The 27280-nt window shown below is 35.9% G+C and overlaps 1 protein-coding gene across 13 annotated transcripts in view; it reads right to left on the bottom strand.

The window, feature by feature from the left end:
- The window catches only part of RYR2 (ryanodine receptor 2), a 406035-nt gene that overhangs the window by 83319 nt on the left and 295436 nt on the right, over nt 1-27280 (bottom strand). For 8 of the 13 annotated variants that reach the window (XR_011808125.1, XM_027453781.3, XM_072035588.1 and 5 more), the window contains 11 exons: nt 25955-26118; nt 24040-24118; nt 23294-23383; nt 22045-22182; nt 20681-20758; nt 19576-19651; nt 14375-14501; nt 10132-10247; nt 9301-9365; nt 7073-7194; nt 3911-3960 (listed from right to left, as the gene is read on the bottom strand). Coding sequence is in view for 12 of the 13 variants with exons in the window: in XM_027453781.3 (XP_027309582.2) it covers nt 3911-3960; nt 7073-7194; nt 9301-9365; nt 10132-10247; nt 14375-14501; nt 19576-19651; nt 20681-20758; nt 22045-22182; nt 23294-23383; nt 24040-24118; nt 25955-26118 (1105 nt within the window). In the remaining variant the exon portion in view is untranslated. The remainder of the gene's footprint in view (nt 1-3910; nt 3961-7072; nt 7195-9300; nt 9366-10131; nt 10248-14374; nt 14502-19575; nt 19652-20680; nt 20759-22044; nt 22183-23293; nt 23384-24039; nt 24119-25954; nt 26119-27280) is intronic. The other 5 variants (XM_072035589.1, XM_072035593.1, XM_027453786.3 and 2 more) reach the window with 1 other exon arrangement.

Raw genomic sequence — 27280 nt, 5'->3', positions numbered from 1 at the left:
TAACCCTGGTGATCTATTTATACCATGTAGACACACGAGCCGTATGTTTATGAGGAATCAGGTACTTTCTAAGGTGCAACCAGATGGAAAAGTAAGAAATTAATCCAGTTATTCTGAAAATGAGACAAGATTTAGGCATATCCCCATAGTAGATGCTGCAGTGTTTGTTTTTCCACTGATAATAAAATTTTCTTAAATTCTGATGAGATGTGAAAAATATGTTCTGAAGCAACATTAACATACAATGCAAGGTAAGCAATGTCTAAAAGGGCCAACTTCAGTGCCTCACCTCTAAAACAGATTTACACGACTACCTCAATTCAAGGAAGATCAGTAATAGTTATGAATCTGCACCTTATGTTTTTGTATTATTCAGCATTAAGGTACGATAGCTTTAATGACTGCCCCATTTATTTAAAGTACTATACTTTTCATCTGGAATCATCTAGCTTAAATTTACTGGAAGTTTCTTTGATGACAGTAACATGAAAACAACTTGCAATTGTGTAGTGACTTTTGAGGATAAATCATTTTGAGAGGTGAGTGTGCATAACTGAGTTTTGCCAATTCTGACAGTACAGTGTTTCATGTATTCTGGAAGCTAGCATTGTATATGCAATTTAAAGAGCCACTTGCCACTTTTCATTTAATTAAAGGAAAATTGAGGCCAACCAGTTAATCCACTTTAAAAGAAACAGAAAAACATTTTTCTTAGTTCTAAATATACACTGAGTTTGGTAATCTGGAAAAACCTTGCTGTTCAACTGATATATCAGAGGAGAATTCAGAGAGCATAATAAATACAGCATGCTTCATTTTGTGTGCTAAAGTTTTGCCAGTTATATCACTGTAACACTAAAAATGACTTTCAAAAATATCATGAAACTTCTTTCCTGTAATGTCTCCTCTTGTTTATAAATTCAGACAGAATTTCTTATAAAAATCTTTAAAAATGCTATTTGCTCTGAAATAGAGGTTTACGTTCAGTGGAAATTCTGTGTCTTGCTTTTGTTTGATGCCATGTATTTAGTTGTTTTCGCTATGATTCTAAAATACACAAAGAAGGAAAAAAAAAAAAAAAACACAAAAAAGGTATTCTGAATATTTTACTTTAAAATGCCACCAATACGATCTGTAAAAAAAACTTTTAAATTGAACATTTCAAGACTCAGTACACTTCCAACCTGAGTACAGGAGTAAATTTCAGAAGTCCATGTTGTTTTTTTAAACTTGAGTCACAAAACCTGAAATTAGGGGGTTTCCAGTAAAACTGGTTTTATTACTATTGCCAATATTTCAGTGGATATACATATTTTAATTAAATAAAAATTATATTTTTATTAAAAATGTATGTGATTTTCAGAAGCCTGAAAGCTAGACATAAGACACTGTGACTGTAGAAACGAATATGTAGTATATAAAATTCCATTCCATCATGAAAAGAGAACAGATAAGTACAATTCAACAGGATAAAAAGTTAAACAAGCTGTTCTTTAATGTAACTCTTCATAGAACTAAATGTTAAAATAAAACAGTGGAGACTGGACATATACAAATATTAAAACACAGAAGTTCAAGAGGTTTTAAAGTTAAACATACCCCAAGAGCTAACAGAAGTATTAGGTTGATGGGTGGAGCACTGTTCAGCATGTTTTACAAATGCAGTCGATGCCATGAACAGTACAACTGTATTTAGTTATCTGAAGTCCTCTTCTGATTAGTTTCTCTAAGTTCCCAAAATGAGTGAGCAAAAGCAGGCCACTCTTATTATTAGTCTTATTCGGCTATTTTTTGTTTCAGGTTAGGTGGCACTGCATTACTTATATGGAGATTTTGATATATATATATATTTTTTTTTTATTTCTTACGTACATGGAAAGAATGTCTTACCAGAGATTTAACAGCATAAAAAGTGAATCAAGCTAATCAAGCTCTCTAAAATTATTCACTAAAAACTTTAGAATCCAGCCCACTAATAATAATGACAATAAATCAATCTTATTGATGCAGAAATACAGCTATCAAACAAACAGTAGATTATTGGGGTCAAAATCTACTTTCAAAATGTAAAGAAATAATAATTCCATGCTGAATTACAGACAATCTTAGATATCAGATGCAATTAACTGCTTAAATTCACTCTAGAAGACTTTTATGTTTAATTTCCCGTTTTATCAAGACTTACATACAGCTTACACTACAGGACTTTTACTAATGACTTTCACACATGCAGCTGTATCCTCAGAAGTACCATTCAAATTCACAATAAATATAAAACACCTATCTGGAATGTCAATAAAATAGCAAACTCCACACCATCCCAAAAGGCTATTATGAAGCAACTCCTGCTCATTTAAGGAACCTCCGAAATGCACAAATAATTAGGCTTCCGCTGTGTTCATAAAGGTTGTCCTCATGAGCATCTTCACCTCTTCTGCATGGGCCTTTGTATTGCTACAAGAAGTTCAATTCTTTTGATAGGGTTTTCTAACATGAAATAATTATCAGACAAGGTAAAGCAAGCTGTAAGGTGACCGACTTGAGTTAGTATGTTCACAGTAACAACCACGCTTTGGAGACCTTGACTCATGGAAAAAATACAGTATACTTCTCTGTTGGCTTAAAGATTTTGTATTCTCTTAGTTACTGCACACTAGGAAACTTGAGTTAAAAACTAAACCATAGCTGTGGTGAATACTCATCTGAATCCAAGTGATCTAACTTCTACTACTTGAACCCAACCTAAGAACAGAAACTAAGTAAGCTGTGAGAGGTGGAACAGAAAACATCCCTTCTTTAGTACTCTATCTAGAAGTTACACTGACTCAGATTTTGAACTTGAAATGTTATACATTTTAGAGAAGAAAAAAAAAAAGAGAGGGAGAGAGAAAAAAAAAAAAAAAAAAACAGATTCGAATAGCAACAACTGCAAGTATTACAAAAAAAAAAAAAAAGTATATGTGAACTAGTTCATTCCTTGAAGAAATAACCTTGCTTAACACAAAAACCAACTCAGATCATCCCAAAACACAGTTAAAAGCAACATCCCCCAAATAACTTCCACTCTTTCTTCTCAGTTTAATTGTTTTCATAATGTTTCTGAACACTACAATGTTGCAGCAAATGAATTCCTTTTCTTCAAATTGAATGAAATATGTTGGAGTTGAGTTAGATGCATGTTATCTTAATCAAATTCTAATCAGCTAATTACCAAATTAGATATGTTCATTGATGCTGGAGTTTTCAATACATCCATCATAGAAGCTATACATGTGTAGGATGTGCTATTTCCTATCATCATGGCTTAAGAAAAAATTTCAGACTAATGACTGTGCCACGCATTACATAGAGTGTTTAAACTTGACACAGATTTCAAATTGACTTAATTTATGTGATTTTCACGTGGTATAAGACAAATACCCAAACCCTGCTAGATTCACATAATAACAGAAAATTTGTAGACATGCGTATGTGGAGTCAAGCATATCTGGGAATATTTAAGAATTCCACAGAACATCAATAAGCATTTCAGCCTACTACATATTTTCCTAAATGATTTTCCAATACAGTGTGTAGTTCTGATACTCCGTTTTTCCCAAATGAATTATAAAAAATAAAAAGATGTGTTTATAAATAACTCAGTGAAATTTTTTGGTAGAATCATGAAATCCAGATGTTGGTTAAGACACACAAAAAACAAAACAACATCCCCCACCACCACCTGATTACTACAAAAGCTTTTTATTTCAACTAACAAATTATGTGATCTACCAGCCTAAACAATTAGTGGTCTGTGAAGACCATGCATTTCAGCCATGCAGCATGCAACAAAGCAGCACATAACACAATGCAAAAATGGCAAAGAAAACCAAGTGATGGCCATGCTAATATTTGTCAAGGGTCTTCTTACCAAACAGTGAAATCCTATGCCTGACAAGAACTCCAAGTTTGCAGAACAGGCTGAAGACAAAAGAAAAATAAAAGAGAAGAGAAGGAAAAAGAAAAAAAAAAGGGGGGGAGGGGAGGGAGAAAAAAATAACAGCTGATATATGAGCAGGAAAAGCAACATGATGTCACGCAGAAAGAATCAATTATCTGAGCAGAATGTGGGACAGAGTACTAAAGAAAGAGTTTTTAAGTGCATATCCTTAACAAACATGGTTAAATAAGCACATATTATAATTAAAGAAACAAACAAGAAAAAATAAAAATAAAAGCAAAGCTAATTAATATAAAAGCGTCCTATATGAAAACCCACAGGGAAATTACCATTGAAGCTTTAAGAAGTAAAATGTGGTCAGTGTGCTATTCAGGATATCACTGACTATTTGAAAACAAAAGGTAAGGAAATCAGATTAATTGAAGTGTTTGATGGTAGATCTTTAACTAATCCAATTTAGATCTTGTCTTAAACACAGTGAGAATTTATTTTTAAATATGTTCTTTAAAACATGACAACATGAGAAACAATGTAACTCAACATGAAAAATAGCTTCTTATATGGTTTTAAACAAACAAAAATGAATACGATCAATGATTTCATTTCATATGTGTAAATTACTTTTTGTACTGATGAGCAGTGTTCCATTCAGAAGCAGGACCATGCTGTCCTACCCAAATTGACCTGGCCTCCAAATTTAGGAGAGATTAGTTCAATCTTCATGACCAAATTCAGTCTGAGAATTTTCTACAACAGTGTCATAAATTTTGGTGTTTTTTGTTGTGCTGCAAAAACCCGCATCTATTAAAATGACATGAACAATACTATGTCATTTTATTAAGCTATTTAATTACTAGGCATATGGACCAGTTAACAATCTCTGATATAAAAGCAAAAGACACATAAGCATGTCTGCATAGTTCATGGATGAGATCTGAGCATGTTGTTCCATTGACAGATGAGAGCATGGTGCCAAATGGAAACATTTATGTCCAGAATTGGAACAGCCAGGTTAATGTGGTGTTGAATCTGCCTTATTAGCCAGTGCACAGTGATCCATTACAGCAAATGCTCTGTTTTAGAAAAGAGTCTGGTTGTACATCTTCAGGGATCTCTGTTCACTTATACCATGAAGCAGGCATATACACTTCATATTCTTTTATAAGGATCCTGGTTCATCCAGTCCAACAGGAAAAGTGGGTATATGGTACTGTCATATAAATGTTGTATCCATTCCAATGAAGACATTAAGTAGCTCTCAATCTCTCTCTTCTTCTAACACACAAATGTTATTCAACTGACTGTAACATTCAGCAGATGCTATATTTTCACAAAGTCAGACTGAACCTATTATCTCCGCAATCAATAGTGTAAATTCAGAGAAAAAAAAAGTCCAAATGTCTAGTACTTAGACTCATGTCCAGAAATAATTCTACATAACTGCAGTAATACAAGGACTTGTAAGATGGTATAATGAAGAAGAAATGCAAAAATTCCAATCCGGACAATGTTGTTTACAAATAAATGGAAGATAATGTCACACTATTTCAGGAAGAGGTTTGACCCATATGTTCCCATAAAATTGACCTGAATTTAATACACTTGCTGAACACAAAATATTTATTGCATTTCTTGACAGTCACTGCATTAACAATATGCAGAATACTCTTCCACAGTTCAAAAAATGCAAGCTTATCTTCATCAGAAAAAGCAAGCAGACAGAAACTGCCTTTGGTTTGAAGAAAAGCCTACATAAGAGTCACACACAAACATATCTAAAGGGAAAACTCAACAGAAAATCCAAAATTTAGCTTTGAAGAATTCTCTACAAATGAGGGGAAAAAAATATGTTGGGAATCCCTTAAAATGGCTTCAGAAAATGGATCATATAATGCACTTTCCATTAGCTTGACACTCAAGAAATCAGCTGCACAACAGCACTGGCTATAATTATCATTTATCCAGGTTTCCTTGCCTGTGTTTTATTGTCATTGGCTGCCTCTTCTAGAAGGCACACAACTCAATTGTTTGACAGCAGCTCTGATCATTTTGCTGGGCTAAAAATTCAGAAATCTCATGCATACTACTGGACAGCATATGTGTAGAAGTCCTGAATCCATGCAGCATGTATGCTGATATTTCCATGTTTGACATATTCTAGAAGTGTGGGATTTATTGATGAGGCTTTAACAACTGCTAAAATACTGTTATCCAGGATATTACAGAAAGATATACAGCAGCTCATAATGGAAAATAATCTAGATGCATGCTCTTTGAAAGGATTTTTTCATTCTTTGAAGAAGACCAGTCAGCCAAACTGCCAGACCAAATCAGTCCATGAAATGACACAAGAGTCGAGGTCATTAGTAAGTTATGCTCAATATTGTTGTTAGAAACTCTGCTCAGTATTCATACAATGGCTGTCTCCCTATAGCATCAATTCAGTTTTGCCTGTTTTGGTACCTAGTAACAGCCATCCATGATACCTGTACTGTGCAGGCATGCAGTTGGTCTTGTTTTAAACTTGTAGTCCACATTACTAAATTGGAAACATGGGTTTCAATTCAATCAAAAGTGAGATTAAGTGAAAACATCTCTTGGAGAGATGGTCTAATAATGGATAACTTCAGAGAAAAGATCAAGGGGATATTTCTGTCATATTACTACCACTGTCACTATTTAGAAAACTGAAGAGCAGAAAGAATGCCACTCGTTTTATTTTTTACAGGGAGCAGTAATAACAATACTGTCTAAAACGCAGTTATTGATTTTTTTTTTCTTTTAAATATAAAATGTTGCAGGAATAATGGTTTCAGTATATACTTATTTCCAACAGTGGTAGCTGATACACAATTACACATCTTGTGCAACACACAATGCAACAGATGAATTGTTGCACATAAATTAAGTTCCCTGAATGCAAAAAATCAGCACTGCTGACTTTAAAACATCATATAATTGTAACTCTGAACTCTCTTTTCCATTTTACACAATGAATTTTCTCAATGGGAAAAGGAAGTTAATGTTTGTGTTTGGAAAAAAATGCCTGAAACTTCTCACTTTCCAACAATAAACTACATTGTTTAAAGACATACATATATGCATATACATGAAAATTATTTTAAATTTTACCTGGTCACCATTTCCTTCTCCTTATTAGAGGCATGGCCTCCACTGCTGAGAGGTCTACTTGCTGCAGACAAGAAATACAGGCGATGATTTTTGAAATACTGATCAATCAAAGGGAGCACAACCTGCAATTACATCAGAAAGAAGTGGTTATCTCAGGGCTTTTTTTGCTATGTTCTGTATTATTTTTTGTAAGTCACAGCTACAGACAAGATTTCAAACATGTATTCTGTTTCAAATTCCTAGTTTGTTTTTTTTTTAGTGTCTGTCTCTTTTTTATTATTTTTTTCATTATTATTCAAGATACTTAAAATGTCATCAGTTAAGGCAGCAGTTTTTAAAATATATTTTTATTTATTATTTTTTTATATTACCCCTGGGACTTGACCTCTTTTTTTCTTTAGGAGTATAAACCAGAAAGTATAATTTAACTTTATCTCACAATTTAATATTTGCCCAATACTACTTACCCAGAAACAACTATTGCTGTTCATGTCTTTTAACATAGGTAGGCTTGAGAAAAATTCACCTAGAACTGTCAGCACACTAATGGCATGTAATGTTAATTGCTATCCAGAATTCCAAAAACACCTTCACTGACTTGTCCACAGAAGTTTTCTTATTTACTTCATGTGGTGACCATTACTCAGTACTGCTACAGGTTTCAGCCAGGAAGAGATCCAAAATAAACAGTCAACATGAATCTAAAATTGCTTCCTTTTGGGTTCATGGTTCTGAGTCAACAAACTCATTGGTGTCTGAGTCAACAAACTTGGCAAGTATTGCACTATGGAAGCACTTCAAGAGATTACAATTTATTGGAGATATATCAGGTTTAGAAAATGCTGCACATGCCTACCTTTGCTTATTCACTAATGAATTGAAAAGGTGCTTTGAATATGCAAGCAACATACAAGCTTTTGAATGCCAAAGCTGTAAGTAGATTTTCTTAATTTGTAATACATAAATCCTTCTTGGCATAAGAAGGAGTACTGGGCTCATGGGAACCTCAAAAAGTTCAACAAGGGGAAGTGCAAGGTCCCACATCTGCTGAGGAATAACTCCACATAGCGGGGGTTATATATAACCCTTTCACACAGTAAAGGCTGACCACCCTGAAAGCAGCTCTGCTGAGAAAAGCCTGGTGTCCTTGTGGACACCAAGCTGACCATGAGTTGGCAATGAGCCCTCACAGCAAAGAAAGCCAATAGCATCCTGGGCTGAATTAGGTGGAGAGTTGCCAGAAGGTCAAGACAGATGATTCTTCCCCTCTACTTAGCACCAGTGAGGCCCCACCTGGAGTGTTGTGCCCTCCTGGGCTCCTCTGTACAAGAAGGGCATGGACATACTGAAGAGAGTCCAGGGGGTGGGAGGGTACAAATACAATTAAAGGACTGCAGGATCTTTCATATGAGGAGGGGCTGAGGGAGCTGAGATTATTTAGCCTGGGGAAGAAATGGCCTAGGGGCATCTCATTGGTGTAAATAAATATCTAAAAGGAGAGGGTGTGAAGATGGAGCCAGATTTTTTCCATGACAGGACAAGAGACAAGAGGCACAAACTGAAACACGGGAAGTTCTGTCTGAACATATGAAAACACATTAAAAAAAAAAAAAAAAAAAGTGACATTGACTGAGCACTGGCACAAGTTGCCCAGACAGATTGTGGAGTCTCCTTGGAGATCTTCAAAAGCCATCTGGACAAGGTCTGGATAGCCTGATATAGGTTTGAGCAGTGGGCTTGGATCAGATGACCTCCTTCATCTCTTTCATCCTCAACCATTCTGTGATTCTGTGATGAAGACATCAGTATTGTTTTAAAACAAGGAAAGAGATAAGGAAGGTGACACTGAAAGGTTCATGACTGTATTAATTCCAGTAGCTATTGCTCATATTTAGCTGCCTAAAGAGTGTGAAAGAGACAAGTCTTCTGAAATAGACAAAGCCAGTAAATAGAAAATGTAAGGAGGTTATGAATAACATCACCTGATTAATTTTATATCATGGAGAAAAGGAATAATGACAGTATGAATACAATCCTGTAGGTTTTCTTCATGTCTGTATTTCATCCCTACATTATTTTCAAGCTATTTTTATTACTACTACTTCCAATCATCAAAATAATTATTTAACACAGAAAGCTGTATATATAACAAATAATCACATCCACTAACACTTTCTCACTTCAACTACTTACTAGGTTGACAAATAATGAGCAAAGATATACCGTACTTTGGCAAAAAACTTGATTTCTTGTTCGTATGGAAAGTGCTCTCCTTTGCCTCTGCTGCCACCATCTGCAGAGAGAAGAAAATTTAGCTCACTATTATATACCCCAATTACAGTCTATTCTGCATTTTTCTTTAAAAGTGTACACTATAAATAAGTAATATTGTTGGTCTTTAGATGTAGATTTAAGATACCACACACAGGAGTTAGAGGCATTTTATGACACTCTTCTGAGAAAAAAAAAAGTCACAGCAAATAAAATGTGCAAAGAAAAATTGTCCAAATAGTCACAGATGCGTAGACATCTCATAGTCTAAAGAGATATGGATATTTATTTGAGATGAAAATCTGATCCTACATGTGTATTTTTCTAGTTATAGGCAACACTTTTGGAAGACTGAACTCTAATTCTACTTTAATACCTTTCTCCTGTAGTTCCCAGGAGAAACAAAATTACCAAATTTTTAATGCATTGTTACAAACATGTAATGTCTGTAAATGCAAATTTTTTTTTAAACAACAAATTTACTGGTTAGAACTACCCAAATGAAATTAAACTTGGTTCTCTTCCCCCAGGTGCTATAAAAGTCACATACTATTGAATAATCTGGTACACATAAAACATTTATCCTTTATTCATTACATTTTCATCTGAAGAATGAATATGAGTGAAACTAGAATGAATGTGAAATATGTAACTCTTTAAAATTCATCATCAACTACAGAAAGCTAAAGGAAAAACTCCTTGTTGAAGACATTTTTATTTTTGGAAACTTTCAGGTTGTTTTTATAATTTCAAACTTCTTAATAAAAGAAAATGAAGGAGTACTATACCAAACTCCAAAATATACTGATGGGCTTCATCCACATATCTTATAAGTTGCTGAAGGAAACTGTAGGCAAAGCGTTTCTCAATGGAAGGTGTGTCCAATTCCAGGTCCTTAAAACCTCTGAAATAAGAAGCAAGTCAATTTTTATGTGTGCAGAAGGAATCAGATTAGTTTTACTTCTCCTGATGCCATTTTCTCTGGTAATAATTAATTGCTTATTCACATAAGAATGGTTCGGTTTAAATTAAGCAGTACTCTTGTAATTATTTACATTTTGAGCCATTTGTTAAGGTGCAATTAAGATTTCCCAGATAGAAAGCTGGCAGAAAAGGTGACTACTCAGATTAATCCAGTAACATTTTAATTTCTTTCCCTTACCTGTAAGGTATTACCACCTTTTAATGTCCTCCATGGATTGATTTTTGACTGAGGGAGTTTTGAAACTACCAAGATACTTTGATTTAAACAAACAAGCCAGAAGTAAATCTAGTCTCCCTCATCATGACTCTTGCCTAGAAGTCTGTTTGACTGAAGGAACATTGAATAGCTATGTAGCATTTATGAAAATTTTGGTGGGGGGGAGGAGGGGAGCAGAGGGAAAAGAAGTGTTGGAATTGCAATTTGCTTTTCCCACTGTGTTCCATCATAATCTGATATGAAAAGCCTATCTTCTTTCAACAAATCAACTATTAATTTGCAGAGAGCAGTTTCATGATGTAGGTCATTGTCTCCTAGCAATAAACTGCTAATGACGTAAGTGGTTCTGCAGGACCACTCTAATGACTGAACATAAGGAACCTATTCTTTACCAGCAAGGTAGTTTGGCACTCCATTGTCAGAACCATGCACATTGCTATTTTGCATATTAAAAAAGTAAACCTACCAAACATAACTGTATTTATAGTCTCATTTCTGTTCTAATTAAGAACATTGCTGATAGTAGGGTTCAGAAAGAGAGATTCTACAACTAAAACTGCTTTCTCAGCTGATACTTTTCAGGGTATATATTGGGCTGAAAGAATTTGAGATAAGGACAATAATTGGAAAATATGGACTGGATATTGTTAGAGTGTAATAATTGTGTCGAAAGGTGGTGAAGTGACAAGGGGTGGAGTCTGTAAATTGTCCACCTTTGTTGGTGTTGTGATAATGTTATGTTGATTTTGGTGTGGAGAATTTTTTGTGGATATAAGTTAAATTTGTGATGATTGCAAGGAATGCTGATGAATATATTTTAATGACAATTAATTCTAAGGTGGGAGCATATGCTTCATTAAGGTTATTTGATTAAGGACACTCTCAGTGTAAAAGGTGGTAGTAAGAAGGAAGCCATAAACAGGAACACAAAATGTGGTAGAGAAGGAATAAGGGAGATAATGTCAAAAAAAAAACACTCTCCAGTTAGTCACTGATTGGCTGTTAGGAAACTACAGACACAACTTTGGAGAAAGCCGCACGGATTTTGTAACTCTATTTGGGATATCCAAAGGAATCACTGGCACTATGAAAGCTAATGATGGAATGTGAAGGGGAGAGGGAATCAAGGACAATCAAAGCAGGAAATAGACAAAGAAGGAACAGTCACACGAACTGTGGCCAGTCAGTAAAAGCCGTTCAACTAAACACTCCACCTGATCACCACAGTCTGTCCTGTCTTATTAAATCCTTTCTTAACTATCCCTCTGTGTAACTCACCACATCATTCATATGTGTGTGCTGCAAGGAGTAAGTGCCAGGTATTGGCAAGATCAGGAGGACTGAATATTAGGACAGACTGGGGTTCTAAGTGCCCAAGGGCCTGTGGCACCAGCAACTGGAGAGAATGAGGGTCTCAGCACCAATAGTTGGAAAGGAGATAGCTCTTGGTAATGTCTCTACAGGTCCTGCATACTTTGAGCCCAGAGTTCCAACTCAGAAGGGAACTGCTGTGAATGGATTTGGTGCTAGCAACTGGAGTCAGATGGTTGGTTGGTGTTCCTAGCCTGTGGTGTCTGCAACTGGAGTAAGTGGGAGTCTCAGCTCCCAGCCACTGGGGCAGGAATGGTGTGTGTCCGAGAAACCAGCCAATGGTAGGAGGATAGTGTCAGTGAGGTGAAAGTGTCAGCAGCAGGGGCTGGAGTGGGACCATGGGTCACAGCCTATGTGCCTGAGTGCCGGCTGCTTGGGAGGAGTTAAATGTTTTTTTTCTTCTCTAAACCCAGGGTGCATGAGGGTGCACAAGTGCAATTCACTAGCACGCTTCAAGCTGGACTAGACAGTGAGTAGAAGGTCTCATGTCTGAGTAGGTGTATCAGATGGTCAGACGATTCAAGGGTACCCACAAGTGTAAAGTGTTTGTGAGAAATGTTCCTGAATCTAGGCATCAGTTCACTTATGAGCATCAAAATGGACTAGCTGGCAAGAAAAAGACCTCTGAAGTGGGTAAGAGAGCTCAACATCCAGGCAAAGGTATTGTACAGACAGAGGCTGCGCTGGTACTCAAAAGTGAGTACTCCATGTATGTGCACATGCTTGTAAACTTGGAGAGAAAGGGAAAGGAGGTGGAATGCTTTCACTACTGAACTTCAACCTTTACCATCTGAAGTGGGGGAGGGAGGCTTGACTGTCTATAATTGTTTTATACGTGAGTTGAAGGCAGCACTTTGTCTGTAGAAGTCTGTGCAGCTGGACATGTTAGCATCCCTTGTGTGTGTGTAGGTAGCTCTTGGAATCATGCTTAAATTCACAGGCAAGTTATATTCCATAGATTCCCTAGTTACCAGTTTGAAAATGATCTGGGCACCTAGACTTGGTTAAAGATGAAAGTTAAGGTTTGAAGGGTCATGGAATGAATTAGAATGGTCACAGTCAAATAAAAGACTGGACAGGAATGCATGTATAGCTGTAAGTCAAGTGGTAAGGGGACAAAGGAAAAACATGAAGCAGATGCTTGTTTGTTTAGACAGCACAGTAGACACAGGGGCAGCAGGTACATGAAGTTTATCTTGATAGAAGTATCTGCATTTTACTGGCACAGGAGGATGCAGATAAGGCAGGAACTACTTACCAGATGATCAGTGTGCCCAAGTTAACAAGTATATTACCGTCCCTCTTAGCCTTCCCCTCCTCTAAAAACCAAAAGCCACTTTTCACTTGTGTTTAAGTTAGACAGTAATAAAAAGGATTAGTCCAAAAGGAACGTGTAACCTTGAATATAGATTAACAGTCTTTTTTTATTTTGACAGGGGACGAGAAAAATAAACTTTGCTGACATCCGTCTTCATACATGCTAGTCCACTGAAGGCAAGTAAATTGTATTATTCTAGCTATCTTGAAAGACTCTACCTAGAATTATTACATATGCTATGGGACTCTATAAATGGACTGAATTTCATATAAAATTTAAACGAAAGGAAGTGGGCAGATTTCAGGCAGATATGCTAAGCTAATTAATTCACAGTGATTATTTAAATCCATCTCTGTGCTTGTTTCATTCTCTTACTAATATTCATATAAATACCAATCTCAGATATGCTTTCAGTCTTTCCTAGGGATTCATATTTCCTAAGCCATACTGATGAGGTGGACATTAATTTAATTAAAATTTTATTCACAATGTATTTAGTAGGTAAATATATGCCCTATTAAAGCCAAAGGGAATCCTGCAGAGAATGTACACTAACTGAATTATTCATGCTATTCTGATTATTACATTTATTCACTATTATTACATTTATGCTGAAGACTATATCAGGAAACCTTTTTAAAAACATTGTTTTCATTTCACTTTATTTCACTAACACTACAAATCAACTCAGTTAAAGAAAGGAGTAGTAGATTTTAGAAATTAAACTTTCTTATCAACACAATTGTCTAGAGATTTCTACAAAGAGGTGTATGACATATGCCTGTAGGCTTAATAATTCTATCACTTGTAGAACATCAACAAATTTACTAACAGTTGGATGTATGGAAACACAATGGAAAGAAGAGGTATGTTACAATGTTGAGAGGATATACAGAATACACATACATTCTGAAGAACAATGCTTGCACTTTCTGCAAACCCTAAAAACCATAAAACACTTCTTCCTTACAATGTTCTATATAAAGAAGCTGATCCTTACTCTCAGGTACTGAAACCTTAATATGACCCTTTGGTTTTGTTTGTTTTTAACAGAGGGGAAAAAAGAAAAAAATAAAAATAAAAAACACTACCAAGGAGTATTAGAAAGCTTCTGTGACACTAGTAGTAAACAGAAAATTACCTGGAGACAATATATCCATTAATCTGAAGAAATTTAAGAATATCCTGTGCTTTTTCTCTGTCCTTGGCTTTTTCTTTGGCTGTGAGAGTGTCATAAGGAACAAGAAGAGGATGGTTGCCTCCTCCTACTATGGAATATAGAAAGAATGAAAATACAGTTACAGTATCTGTTGACACAGTAAGTCCTGATATGCAAAAGCACTATTGTAATAACACATAGAATGCAAGCACAGCATAGCATAGCATAGCAGTAAAACCTAGTCTGAAATACCAACAACTCATTTTTTGGTTTCCTTACACAAACCTGTATTTCTACAAAATTTTCAGATATAAACCTTAGACAGGGCTGCATACATAGTTCTAACATGATCAGTTGCTGTAGATACCAGGAAAATATGTTGTACTTAAAAAAAGAAAACAACAAAAAAAAAAAGCAGTTGAAGAAGGAAAAAGTGCTTAACTGTTATGAACATGCATTATCATTACAACTTGATTTAATGAAATTAAATATATTTCAATAAATAACACATCATTTCAGAACAAAACCAAGATCTGTCATTCCAACAGAGTTCTGCTTTTAAACATTCTGATGAAAGCAAAAATGGTTCATGTAATTTAGCAAGCTATATGTATATCTAAGACCTGTGAAAGTGATGTAGTTCAATTCAATAGTAATGAATTAGTCGGAAAACTAGAGTACATTTTTCAGACAACTGCCAGTCTCATTAAAAGAATATTGCAAAAACAGAGAGGTGAACAGAATAAATTGCACTTCCATTGCTTATAAAAGGTGGTTATGGTAGCTTCACAGTGGAAACTAGCTGAACCAACTGCACTGTTCTCTTTCTCTCCCTCCTCAAAGACAAAGCGGGAGAAAGTATCTTGGAAAAAAGGTCATAGGTTGAGATGTGAACAGTGAGAAACTAAAAGCAAAATAAAAACACCTTCTCTCTCCCCCCCCTTTTTTTTTAACCTTTTCTACCTCCTCCCTGAGCAGTGCAGGGCAAAGGAGAATGGGGGCTGCAGTCAGATCCTAAGGCTTCATCATCTGCCACTCCTTCAGTCACTCTGCCCCTGCTCCAGTGTAGGGTCCCTCCCACAGGATGCCACTCCATCCTGAACTGAGCCTGCGTGGGCTGGTCCTGTCTGCTCATAGGCAGCAGGTCTTCAACAACTGCTCCAATATGGGTCTGTACCATGGGGTCCATCTGTCAGGAGCGAACTGCAGATCCCCCAGGCCCCCTGCTCCACCGGGGGCTCCTCCACGGTCTGCAGTGTGGGGATGTGCTCCATGTGGGACCCATGGGCTGCAGGGGGACAGCCTGCTCCACCAGGGGCCTCTCCCTGCACAGGCCGCAGGGGAACTGCTGCTCCAGTGCGTGGAGCACCTCCTGGCCTACTTCATTGACTTTGCTGTCTGCAGGGCTGTTTCTCTCTACATTTTCTCACTCCTCACTCTCCCAGCTGCTGTTGCACAGCAGTATTTTCTTAAATACTTAAATCTGCGCTCCCAGAGGCACAGCCAGCGTTGCTCCCTGGCTCGGCTCTGGCCAGCAGTGGGTCCCTTTTGGAACTAGCTGGAGATGGCTCTGTAGAGCAGCTTCTGGGCTCTTCTCACAGAGGTCACACCTACAGCCCCCCGCTACCAAAACCTTCCCTAAATGCAATACAGTGATTTATTGATCTCTCTCTAAATGTAGATGGCTAACTTGGCAAGAACATAAAGTAGCTATTATTAATATAAATATCTTAGGAAAAACAAACATTATTAGGTCTTCAATTTCTCCCTCATCCCCCTAATTATGTGATAATTGCTACAAAACCCCACAGAATGGTAAAGGTAATTATCAAACTTATCTAAGAAAAAAATATATTACAGTAAGTCTGTAGTAATATTGTAAAAACAAAGGAAAAAATCCCTCAAGAAAATATTGGAGACCTATACTTAGCTGATTTTGTAAGCAACATAAAATTTTCTGTGAGTCCTGAGTCCTTTTCAGTAAATGAAAAATGATAACCTATTGGCAAGTAAATTTTGGGGGGAAGTATAGCCTTTTACATTGAGATTATTCTTACTTAGTTATCACAAATGTGATCTAATTCCACATAGTACAGCTGAAGACATATGTAGAAATTCATGCAAGCATATTAAGTATATACGTATCTGTGAAAGTTAGTAAGACTATAACATATTGTGAATCATAATTAGTACACTCGAATATTCAAGAAGGGGGATGCACTTGTATTTTCAGTTAGCTAACATACTTCCATGAGAAGCCTTAAATGAAAAATACAAGCATTTTCTGCATTGTCCTACATAGTAAAGAGATACAAATCAACAAAATCTAATTGCTATGATAAAGCTACACTCCTGTTTGCATTTTACACATGTTGGAGTAAATGCAACTTATTTTCAGGAAAGCACACAAATGCTTTAAAAGCTCTTATCATCTAACACCACTAGATCTCTACTTAGTTCAACAGAGATAACAGGTATTATCAGACCTCCTCTTTAAGGAGATTAAACTGAGCCAACAATGTAATGAGCCAATAAGAGCTTAATACACTGAAAGCCTCAATTTTTTTCATTGTTAACCACAGAGCTGTTCTTTTTTATTCTAAGTTACACACACTTGGAAAAGACTTGGAAAAGACCTCTTAAGATTCTCCTAATTTCCAACCTGAACTTTCCCTGGAGCAACTTGAGGCCGTTCCCTCTAGTCCTACCACTAATTATCTGCAAGAAGATGGTGACCCACAGCTCCCCACACTTTCCTTTCAGGTAGTTGTAGAGAGCAGTAAGACCTCCACCGAACCTCCTCTTCCCCAGACTAAACAACCCCAGTGCCCTCAGCTGCTCCTCATAAGACTTGTGTTCCAGACCCTTCATCAGTTTCATAGCCCTTCTCTGGAGACACTCCAGGGCCTTGATGTCTTTCTTGTAGTGAGGGACCCAAAACTAAACACAATACTTGAGGACTTGAGATACAACCTCACCAGAGCTGAGTACAGGGGGACAATCACCTCCCTGGTCCTGCTGACTACACTGTTCCTGATACAGGCCAGGACACTGTTGGCCTTCTTGGTCACCTGGGCACATTTCTCGCTCATGTCAACAGCCTTTCCCTCAACCACCAGGAGGGTTACCTGGTCATAGAAGGAGATGAGTTTGGTCAGGCAAGACTTGCCTTTCACGAACCCACACTGGCTGGGCCTGATTCTCTGGTTGCGTGATTGCACTCAAGATGACACGTTCAATCACCTTTCCTGGCACTGAGGTCAGGCTGACAGGCCTGTAGTTCCCTGGATCCTCCTTATGACCCTTCTTATAAATTGGCATCACATTAGCAAGTCTCAAGTCATCTGAGACCTCTCCAGTTGACCATGACCACTGATAGATGATGGAAAGCATCTCAGCAATCACACCTGCCAGCTCCCTCAGCATCCTCAGGTGGATCCCATCTGGCCCCTCCAACACTTACATACTTCTATTTGCAAAATTTCTGTAAAATTCTAACTATCACATTAGCTTGTTACAGAAAAGTTATTTTGAACTTCAACAGAAAGTAGTTTTAAATCTGGCTTGCGATGTGAACTATAATGTAATATATTATATTAATATGTAATGTAGTATATAGTATATATGTACATGTTGTATGTAATATAAATAAATAATATCATCAAATAACCTATTTTGACTCCCACTAGTGTTTTAAGTTTGAAGTACTCCATCATTAATTCTGTTTGGTAGTGTCTGTATATGTTACCAAAAACATCCAGAATAAATACTCAATAAAAATTTCAAGAAACATTACAAAACTGAAGTTACTCGAAATCACCTGCTCCAATGACACTGAAGTTTGCCTACCTGCTCCCCCACTCTCAATGAAAAAAGAAAAAAAAAATGGAATAAGGTCGCATCACTGAGAATTCTCATGTTTTCATCAGTATTGCTGTAATGAATTTACCTAGCCATTAGAGAACAGTGGCACATAATAAACTGGAATACATCTTGCCAACAGATTGAAAAAAAAATTTTTAGAAAAAAAAAAGGATAATCCTCCTAGGCATACTTGTATACAAAGTCCACACTACTGTTCTGTTCTTTAAAAATGTTTTAAAAGAACATATTTCAAGACTAGAATATATGCATGCACACACATACATGAGGAATAAAACACACTCTTGAAGGCTAGGTTTTGTTCAACTGACAAATGCATTTACATTTCACACCAAGAAATTTCTCAATCAAAAGCCTCTTCTTCATTTGTTATAGCTGCCTCTAGTCATTTCAGTGCTATCTTCCTTTGCATAACACTGTAAATGCTATACAGCACTCTCATTGAACTGCTGCTCAAAGGTAAATCTGTGTTCAGAGCTGCTAAGTATAGTAGATGCATTCAAATATTAGTGTTGTTGTAGCCTACAATTTCCCAGAATTAGTCCATCCTGCAGCTACCTAATCTGAATAAAGTTTAAAAGAAAAAGTCTATAAAATTAAAATAAAAACTGTAATAAGGGGAAATATAATTAAAGGTATGGAAATTTATACTGATTTATCAAAGAACCCTTTCAGATGTAACTTTACTTTTTCATAAAACTTCAACTACTGTAATTTAGCTAGAAGCTTATGTATAAAAATGCAAGCACACAATAAAAGGAAAAAAAAGGTGAAATTTGGTTTATAGTGTTCGACTTGAGACCTTTGGATAACACAAAACCCTAACTTCAGTCATTTTCAAATGAAAACTTGCAGTTTTTCCAAATATTATTTCCTCTCTGTGCAAATATAATGTAATGCACAGTGAAAAAATATCTTTAATACATAAATAAAGAAATGTATTTAACTTGGAAGGAACAAGAGTGGCACAATATATCCCAAAAATCATCACTTAGATAAGCAGAGATCACGGATCATATTCAATTGTTTACACGGAATCAAGGATCTGCTCTAGATTTACCCATTTGTCAATTCAAAACACCCTTTTAGATTTACCCGAAATAAAAAGGGACCTCAAATGAAACAGAGTTCAGAGACCACAGGGCAATAGTCTGACATAAAAGCTAGAAGGAAAATGTATTAATGTATCTTCCTGTATTGCAATGGAATTGGTAAACTACTTCAGCAAGAGATGTTACACTCAGTATTATAAAAGCTAAGGTAAACTTCTAGACACTAAAAATATCTAGAGTTTAAATTACCTTTTGCTTCAAGCTCCATTTTCTTTTTCTTTGCCCATATGTTATGGTAGTTTTCAGCCATCATCTCTGCCATAGCCTTAGGAAAATGGAGAGTTTAATGATATGTGCTGCAATGTCCAACTCCCAAGGAAGAATAAATTTCTAGTTGATATGAAATAACTTTTGTGTACTAGCAGTTTCCATACAATTACACTGTAAAGGTTCACCAAAACCAAGAGTTTTTATTAAGAATTATGGCATAGCATTTGTTTAGGATGGGTATAAATAGGCAGCAATTAGGGACCTGATGCTGAATAGAGAACTGTTAAAACAAAAAAGAAGGAACCACACGGAGAAGGAGGAAGAGTACTGGCATGTCAGACAGGGACTTCATTCTCAAATCAAGCTGAGCAAGAACCTTGCTAAGGCTCTGACGGCCTTAGTAAACGAAACAAAGGACAGCAGACCAGAGGACTGTGCCAGAATTGTTGGTGGTGGACGTAATAGTCAGCAACTACATGGATGTTGCCTGGTAGATGTGGATACTCCTTTGTGTAACCACACGGTTAGAAGCACCAACCATTTTACCAGGGACTCCATAGATGCAGACAGTTTTTTAATGAGCAGGAAATTCTCCTCCAGTATGCACAACGAATAAGTAAATTCTTATAAAAACTCTTTTCAGACTGGTAAACTAGAAACTAAACCCCAAACTTACAAGATAAGCCAGAAAAGCTCTCTCCAGCGTCCAACTAGTAAGAACTACTACTGCCTACTACTTCTAGCATGAGACAACTTTTTATACTCTCTCCTCCTGTCCTGACTGTATACTGTCTACATATTTGCAGCTACAGAATTTTCTAGGTTTCATTTTTCATTTCTTTCATGGACCTACAGTAACGTAGTTCTTTCAAGATAAGAGAAACTTTCAAGCCTTTCAACAAGAACGATGTTTTTTTGAAATAACAGAGAATCAAAAAGTAGTGGTGAAAAAGACAAAAAGAAAAAAAATAAAACTGTATCAAAAGAAATAACAGAAACCACCGAACTTGTTTTCAATAAATTAGGATAAAATAAAAAATTGCATGGTCATAAATGTTAGGAATATTAACTATTTCTGACTTACATGTACATCTCTGGAGAGGGTGACATTGCTCATGTCAATTGCTCGAGGACTGTAACCATGGGCTGCATCTACTGAGATCTGAATGGCAAACATGCAAAACAACAAAGTTGTTTGAGTTGTACACAAAGTATTTGATATGAAGAAGTTAACATTTACAAGATATTGAAAGTAATGAAAGTACTTAGGAAAAAAAAGTGCCCTTTAGGGGGCAAAAGGGCCCCCCCTATATAGCCCATCTGAAAATACAGAAAGGGTGGTAAACTTAAGCTACATGTAGGTAAAGGTCTACATTTTTTGTTCCCAAAGACAGAAGTCATCAGACACAAACCCCACACATGCAAATACAAGAAAACATGTTTAAGATCTGAACTCATCGTGAGTAACGATGTACTGAAGTTATGATTAAATCTCTGCATTTACTAGCAATGTTTATCCAAAGATGGTCAAATCCTAGGTCATCTACTTTAAGGTGAATTCAGGCAATAATCAAGCTTACAATTTTTTTCTATTCAAGCCAATTTCTATATGGAAACTACTGAATATGACACTTGTCTGTTTCCTGTCACCCTCCCAGCTCAGAGAATACCAACATTTTGTCATTCATTTTTTTTACTGAATAAATATGTCTCTGTTCATTACATTGAAACAAAAGGTCAGAAAAGGGTAATTAGCAGAGAGATGCTGGATAGCAAGAAATTAATTTGTAAATAATATACACCTGAAACAGAACACATTGCCAGTATTGTTCTATGTTATCTTAACAGCATTTTGATTTAAGAAGGCAATCCTGATGGAAAAAGAAATACTGTTAACATTTTCTGAATTTTGGCCATCTACAGATGCTGCATTAACATTAATATTTGTATTCATTTTCTGTTTTTAAAAAGGACAAAATAAAAATCATTTGTATCTGTACCTTTATTTATTTCGTTACTTATTTACATTAGCTACCTAATTCCAAAAAACATATCTTAATACCCAATATTGATGTGTAATAACCTACTGGATGTAATAATTCAACTAACTTTAAATCAAGTAAAAAAACAAAATCATATTTCAATTTTGTATTTTATATATATATATATATACGTGTGTGTGTATATATATATATATATATATATATATATATATATGTATATGTATATTATGCTTAGTAGCTCATTATTTTGAAACAAGGAAAGAAATTCCAGGTTCAGTGAACAGAAATCTAAACCAATCTTCAGTGTTGTACAATTGCTTGTAAAATACACTTTCATACAATTGGTATGTATTGGAGTATTATTTCATCACTTGTAAAATCAAAGAATGGAGAGCATGTTTTGCATGATTATTTTTTGCAGTAAATTTACAATAAAGTTATTTACTTGACTAGTTTGAGATATGCGGCGTGTCCGATTATACAGTGCCATGGAATCTCCTTCCCGTGTTCTTTCAATCCGCCATCCCCATGCCAGCATGGTTTTCAGTGATTCTTTGATTGGCCATCGATAAATTTCTTTCTCCTAGAAAAATGCATAGGCAATAATTACATTGTTTTTCTTGTAGCTATACAGAGGAAAAAAAAAATATATATATATACATATACACACACACACACAGAGAAAGGGAGTTGTTGGGCTTCTGCTTAGTTACACTGAGATCCAAAGGATTATACTGAAATCACCCCTCATGAAAAAGAGATATTACAATGAAGCAAATAAATCATACAAGATATTTCAGAGTATATTTATCATTTCAGAGGTGGGCAAAATTGTGGCCCTACAGCAAGCTGACTTATCACAGGGATAAATAAGAGTGCTAATGGCATGCTCAGATATGAACTCAAAGGTAGAGTGGTTAATTATCAGGAGTAATGTGGCATTTTCTCTGCTTTATGGAACAAAACAATACAATCATAGAATCATTAAAAAGTATACATAGGAAGAAACCTCTGGAGATCATCTTGCTCAACCTTCTGTTAAAGTCAAATTACCTAACCAAATTCAGTTAGGTTATCTAGACATGCCATGTCATGTCTTGAATATTTCCAGCATATTACTTCCCTGGGCAACCTACTCCAGTGTTTAATCAGGGAGAAAGCATTTCTGCTGAAGTAACTTAATCCCAGTGCCTTGCCCTGTCACTGTGCATGCCTGTGAATAGAATAACTACATCTTCTCTGTAACTACTATTTAGATATTAGGAGACTGAGATTAGACCCCCCTGAGCTTTCTTTTCTTTAAATTGAACAAACCCAGTTCCTTCAACCTTGCTTCATTTATCAAGTTTTCCAGCCTCCTAATCTAATCCTGGTGGACCTCTGCTGGAGGAGACCAAAGACAATCTAAGTCTTCACTGAGCATTCCTGGATGACCTTACTGTAAGAATATACCCAGTTTCACCATTCAGACATGAGAGAAAATAGATTGAGTGACCCACCTATTGTATAATAAAGCCCTATTGTCTCTATCTGAGATTTTGAGGAAGGCAACTATCTCACACTAGCTGATGCACTCAAAAAAAAAAAAAAAAAAGTTTTTTAAAAAAGTGATGTAAGTATTAGCCAATATTTTCACAATGAAAGATACAAACTTTCAGTCTCCCAGGATGAAAAAGTATGAATAAATTCCTCACCTTTTCAGAGAGTAATTTGTATTGTTTCATTAATGGTTGCACTTTTGCAGATTCAGAGTATGTTTCACCATATGTCCACCCATTGGCAAACTAAAAACAGTAACAAATACAGAGAAAAAAAATAGGGAAGAGTGAAGAAGTTCTATTTTTATTTGTACAAAGGAACAGAACAATTATTCTGTAGGTCTGTTCTCTTAAATTTCTTCTCTACTATTTTCTCAGTATTTTCTCAACCAAAATTTATATCCACATGCAATGAAATCAATTATAAGAATACCATTGCTTTTAAAAATTAGTGATTTCTTGAAGCAACCATTTCAACATATTTTATTTTTATTGATTTCCTTTAGATATCTTTATAGAGCAAAATGCTGTGTTACAGTTGAGGAACAGTTTTTAATACTTGGCACCAGAAACTATCCAAAGGCATAACAATCCAAAGAGTATTTTCCATTAAAAATATAAATTTTAGGTCAATAAAACCTTAAACAATTACCAAGAATATTTAATTAAAAGTCAACAATAAAAATAATGAAATGCTGAAACACTATTTTGAAATATTCATGTGGACTTACAGAAGTCCCACCTCCAAAAAATGTGCTACAAGAAAATGTATATTTATATCTTACCTACATATCAATTTGGAACATAATGAAAAATAATAATATTCATAGTAAAATATGTCTAAGATTAAATGGATACAAATAAATAATCTGATTTAGCTGTAAGAGGAATACAGACTTTACCTTTTCCATTGACCATTTATCATGAGAATGTTCTGCATATTTGTTAATGAAATATTCTAGCTTTTCAGGGATCGTGATGCTGAAAGTGAATGAGAAAAAAAAATCTGTTATACATGCTAAAATGTGAATTTTTGTTATGAAGAAAAATTTAAAAAAAATATATATATATATACAACACATACATCCAACTCAAAGCATCTTACTGTGCTGGTTTAAAAAAAAAAAAACTTTTAAAATAGCAAACTCTTTCTCCCAGGACAAAGAATTTAGTCAGCAAGTGTTACAGTGCCATCTACTGCAAAGCTGAAGAGTGTGGTTTTTAATCTTCAGTCACAGAGAGAATCACAGAATTGCAGGGGTTGGAAGGGGCCTCCAGAGATCAGCAGGTCCAACCCCCCTGCCAAAGCAGGTTTCCTATAGGCAGGCTGCACAGGTAGGCATCCAGATGTGTCTTGTATATCTCCAGAGAAGGAGACTCCACAACCTCCCTGGGCAGCCTGTGCTCAGTCACCCTCACTGTAATGTAAAATAAAATGATGTCATGTACAGTCAAAGTAACAGTCTGAAAGAGCCTAATAAGGCTGACCAGAAAATATTCACCCATCAGTTCATTCATTTATTTTTTTGTTTGTTTGTTTGGAAGTGTGTATTTTAGAGGGAACTCTTCTGATACTATAATAACTTGCATTTAGAAATTTCAGAAATGCAGTAAGTGGACAAGGACAATTAGGTTATATTATTGATATTATATGAATAGAGCTTGGACTGGTAAGCAGTGGGATGCAGGACTGGCATGTAAAGGAGTATAGGACTTGCTGGAAATGATAATGATTAATGTAGTGCTTTCTTTGTCTTGAATCATCATGGAACTGTTGGCTCCTAAGGAAATGAGATGACTGATGATTTTGGTGATGTTAAGTAACATTTTCTGAGGTTTTGAATTTATACTTGCTATTCACAATTTTCCCCTGGAAGGATACTAGAAGAAGTCATCTTTGATTAATTAACAGATAGTATAATACCCTCACTAAATTTTGTTAAATCTTCATATATCTTAAATACATCTTAGACAAATTAATTTTAGTGGTGATTGATGTGGGTTCCACATTACAGTCTAGATAATGGCTTCTGCTACCATATTTCAATGTGCACATGTGTACAAACATACTGTATCAAAAGTATCAAACTACTGACAGCATTTTGTTTTCTGAACATTAACACAGACAGAAAGCTCACAAGGGCAATTGAAGCAAATGTTCTACAAGTAGTATTTTCAAGATACAGTGAACAACCACACCACTGTAAGACGCTATTCTATACAAAGGAGAATACGGACCCAACTGTAGTAAAAAATGAGGACACAAAAATCCTTTTCTGATATGTGTTCTTTCTAACTAACGTACTTAAAAGAGCATGGTCAGAGTCTGACTGCCTGGAGAGAATGAAGTTCTTCCTACATCCACATTATTTGTAGTAAAAAGAGACCATATGAATGCATGATCATCATCATTTTCTGCAGGTACAGGCAAAAAAAAAAAAGTGTCTTAGCACATGTAAATAATGACAGGGATGATATAGAACTCTCTGCTTCTCCTGTACATAGGAACGTGCTATGCTGTCTGTAGCAGATTTAGGAAGGTAACTGGAGAGCTCTATCTGAGGCTGAAAATGCATTAATGTTTATTATGTTTATTATTTGTTTTTTATTTGCTTGTTATTATTTAATGCTTTTCATTATTTAAAATAAGCAATAAAAATAAAAATATAAAGTTAAGGTCTCCATTTTATCTAAAAGATGAGAATTCAGAAGAGTCCTGATTAAAAGCTCTAACTTCACATCATATCCAGCAACAGACTCCATCCTTCTTTTACACATTCATTATAAAAAACAGTCGCAACAAAAAAAATTCCTTACTTGGATGTATCAACAGGTTGAGGATTAAAGTTTCCTTCTGAATCCATTGAAGACTGTTTTTCCATCATATTTACATAATTTGATTCCATATAGTCTGGAGGTAAGGCCCCTGCAACTGCACTCAAACAAGGCAAAGCCAGTTTGAACAATTCTTGTTCATATTTCTGTGGACCACACAAGGGATATAAAATGAATAGTCAATGGAAGCTACTGACATCATTAGTAAAATTGATACAGCTACATGTGAGAACAAGCAGCCACAGAATGACTTTCTTAGTGCAAAACTGAATTTCTGTTCTGAAAATAAAGGAACATGACTGCACAAAACTTTAGTCTATACTAAAGATATAGCTAGGATCAAGTAAGCCTAGCTCTTGCTGAAGTAAATGGAAAAAGCGGTGATATTACTGGGAGTAACACTAGACATTTTTCAAATGTCTGGTAGGAGAATACAGCACAGGAACATTCATAGCATTTCCCAATACTTAGATTTGAAATGGAACTCATAAAAGTTTAAGCAAGTTGGTTAAAATATTCACAGAAAGAACAATAAATAAATGTGAAGGGATACTATTAAACTTTTGTCCACTATAGGGTTGAGCCAAGGGTGATCTAACTACAGCTTACTAAACTAAGGAATATGAATTAGAATTAGCATAGGTCTCTTCCAACAGACCCACAAAGATGATTGAGTCCAGCAGCCTGACCACTTCAGTGCTAATGAAAAGTCAAAGCATACATGTATTATTGAGGGCATTATTCAAATGCCTCTTGAAGACTGACAAGCATGGGGCACATTACAAGAAAGCCTGTTCCAGTGTTACATCACCCTCATGGTAAAGACATTTTTCCTGATGTCCAGTCCTCCTCTGGTGAAGCTTGGAGCTATCCTTACTTCTGTCATTGGTAACTAGGGATAAGACAGGAGAACCTCCCTCTTTGCTTCCCCTCCTCAGGAAGTCACAGAGCAGAGTGAGATTGTACCTCAGCCTCCTTTTCTCCAAACCTGATAAACAAAGTGTCCTCAGCCTCTCCTCATAGGACATGCCTTCCAGTCCTCTTATCAACTTGTTGCCCTCCCGCATTCAAGTATCTTAAAATCCATTTTATACTGCAGAGACCAGAACTGCACACAATATTCAAGGTGAGGTTGTATCAGTGCTAAATATAGCAGGAGAATCATCTCTTTTGACTAGCTGCTGGCTATGCTGTGTTTATGTTTAATGCATCCCAAAATGCAGTTTCTTCTCTTGGCTGCCAGGGCACACCACTGACTCATGCTGAGCCTACTGTCAATCAACATCCCTAGTTCCTCTCTGCAGAGAG

Source organism: Anas platyrhynchos, chromosome 3 (assembly GCF_047663525.1).
Source record: "Anas platyrhynchos isolate ZD024472 breed Pekin duck chromosome 3, IASCAAS_PekinDuck_T2T, whole genome shotgun sequence".
In the NCBI taxonomy this organism is placed as follows: Eukaryota; Metazoa; Chordata; class Aves; order Anseriformes; family Anatidae; genus Anas; species Anas platyrhynchos.
Note: the sequence above shows the minus strand (reverse complement) of the source record. Positions and strands in the feature narration are given on the sequence as shown.